A 2,450-nucleotide genomic window follows, 5' to 3' on the forward strand; every position below is an offset into this window, starting at 1 on the left:
TGAGCTGGGATCCCTGAACCAGGAGCCTTGTCTAAACGGTCCCCATCCCCTCCCACCCGAGCCAGCTTTAAATATCTATGGGTAATTTTCCTCCACCGTCAGCATTGTACCACTTCTCCTCCTACCTTTCACACACAAGCCCCCCCCCGCAACCTCATCCACCCAGAACTAAGCACAGCTCAAGCTGAATAAACATCTCAGGCCGCACGTTCCCCAGTCCCACAACGGGAGGCCCGTTTCCACTCGCTCGACTAAAATTCGGTCGCTGGGTTAGAGACCGCCGAGGCGAGACACCGAGTCAGAAGGGGTACGGGCGACATTCGAGCAACAGTCGCAGGTCGGTTGCAACGCCCGGCCTGTTGGAGCCCCAACGGCAAAGGCTGTCACACTGTCCCCAAGAAGACCGGCACAAGTCCTCCCCGCAAAAGCGACGCACGCTTTGAGCTAACGCTCCCTTGGAGCGAGACCGGGAAAAGTCACGCTAACTCAAGGCTTGTTCCCAGCGGGTACAAAGCCACGACCCCGACGCTGCGAGCTACTGATTGTTTCTACAGAAACAACGAGGTGTCCCACGTGGTCTATCAGCTAGCCGTAGGCATTTCAAGCAGGCTCCCAGGTGTCTGGCGACTCCTTAAACACCAATGTTTGTCCTGGCTGTTCATCGGTTTCCAGAGAAGATCCAAACCCCCCGTCAGGAGAAAAGACAAGTCTTGCTGCTACTACAAGAACGCATCGCAGAGGCTGAACCGAGGGTCTGACAATCTGCACAAAAGCAGCAACGCGGTGCTTCACAAGGAGGAATCTCTCCACCGCCATTCCCAAAAAGCCAGAAGAAACGGACTGCCTCCCCTCGAGGATCACGTGAAGAACTAGGCCCGTTGGCGCGGGAACCCAAGTGCCTTGGATCGGCCAGATCCTGCCTCTCGCGCTCTCACTCCCTTCTCTCTCGGCCGAGATTTCTGACCCGGAACCACGCTGCTCGAGCCTGAGCCAAGTTTCCCAAAATCCTTTGCGATGCCAGGGTAGCAGCACAAGGGTTTGTCTTTGTTTTCCTCAGTGTGCCCGTGACATATGGCATAGCCTTAGCAATAACTCACTGGGGTCACCAGGCATGTTTGCCCTTCGTTACTTTTTCTTCCCCGCTCGCGCCGCAGCAACACGTCTCTGATCTAAGCCAAAGATCCCTGCACAGCCCAGACATGCCGCAGGGGCCGCTCATCGAGAGGCCGGAGCTTGGGACGTGCCGAGTCAGAAACGCATAAGGGATCGGTTTGTGCAGGTTTGACTCGGACAGGCCTTAACAAACCGAGCGCTGGCCCAAAAGGGTGTCAGCAGGACAACCTGACGGACGCAGAGCTACTCCGTTTACCGGTGTGCTCCCATGTCACCACAGTTTATTGTGTCAGCCTGGTTGTGCCAATTGACCCGGGTCACAGCCGGGCCGGCACATCATGTTCACTTGTGCGCGTTGGTGCGCGTGTGGCCGATTCGGGAACCGGAGGAACCCAGCCCCATTGAAACAGAGTCCCGTGAGATAGCTCCCTTGGGGCTGAGGACTGGCAGAAGGGGGAGACCTGGCTCCGTATAGAAACACAAGTAACACAAGCAGCGCATGGAGAGCCTGACAAAGATCCTGGAAACACATCCCTAGTCAAGGAGCGCACACCAAAGCGATGGGCAAATCGGGTAACAGCAAAGACCACAAAGCACTACTCCCCCGCCCACACCCCCTTCCCCGCTCCAGCACCTACTCGGGCTCACAGGGCCAGTAGCGCGTGCCACGAACTGTCCTGCCGCAGTTGCCAAAGCGGTCCCCAAGCATGTTGACAGCGCGGAAGCAGGCCAGTGGTGCTGCTCTCGCCCCTGCGGCACACGACAGAGGGGATCCGGTCAGCCCGTGGGGCCCCGCGCCTCCTGCTACCTGCCAGCCTGCCCCCAGCTTGGCTCCCGCGTTGCCGCCAGGCCCGCCGCCCCCGGCCGTGCTCCTACCCCTGCCAAAGATGCGTGTGCAGAGCATGTTCTTGTTGAAGCAAGACCCCCGGTAGCAGCGGCTGCCCTCACCGCACGGCGCCCCATCTGGCAGGTGCACGTCATCCGGGCAGCGCGTGGAGTTGCCCTCGCAGTACTCGGCCACATCGCACTTGTCGCTGCTTTCTCGGCACACCGTGCCCCGGCGCAGGAGCTGCAGGGAGTGCCAGGCCGCCGGAGCCCTTCCTCCCACTGGGGCGCGCAGCCTCCCCAGGGCCCCGGCCCCCCTTCTCTGTGCTACCCATTTCCCCACGTCACTCACCTCCCCCTCAGCCTCACGGCACCATCCTGTCCCAAACAAACCCCCAGCCCCACGCCTCCTTCCCCAGGTGGCACCTCCGTCTCCTTGCCGCCCGGCGCCCGCCCTGGCCCCCGCTTACCTGACACCCGCGGCAGCACAGCCCCCCGGCACAGGCTGCCCC

General features: G+C 60.8%; 1 protein-coding gene across 1 annotated transcript in view; it reads right to left on the reverse strand.

Annotated features, from left to right (window-relative positions):
- LOC109295459 (disintegrin and metalloproteinase domain-containing protein 20-like) overlaps positions 1 to 2,450 on the reverse strand; it is a 68,320-nt gene that overhangs the window by 21,087 nt on the left and 44,783 nt on the right. Inside the window, 2 exon segments of the mRNA XM_019514310.1 lie at positions 1,752 to 1,863; positions 1,990 to 2,182. Coding sequence (XP_019369855.1) covers positions 1,752 to 1,863; positions 1,990 to 2,182 — 305 coding nt within the window.

Source organism: Gavialis gangeticus, unplaced genomic scaffold, assembly GCF_001723915.1.
Source record: "Gavialis gangeticus isolate Ggan-Ray unplaced genomic scaffold, GavGan_comp1, whole genome shotgun sequence".
Lineage (NCBI taxonomy): Eukaryota > Metazoa > Chordata > Crocodylia > Gavialidae > Gavialis > Gavialis gangeticus.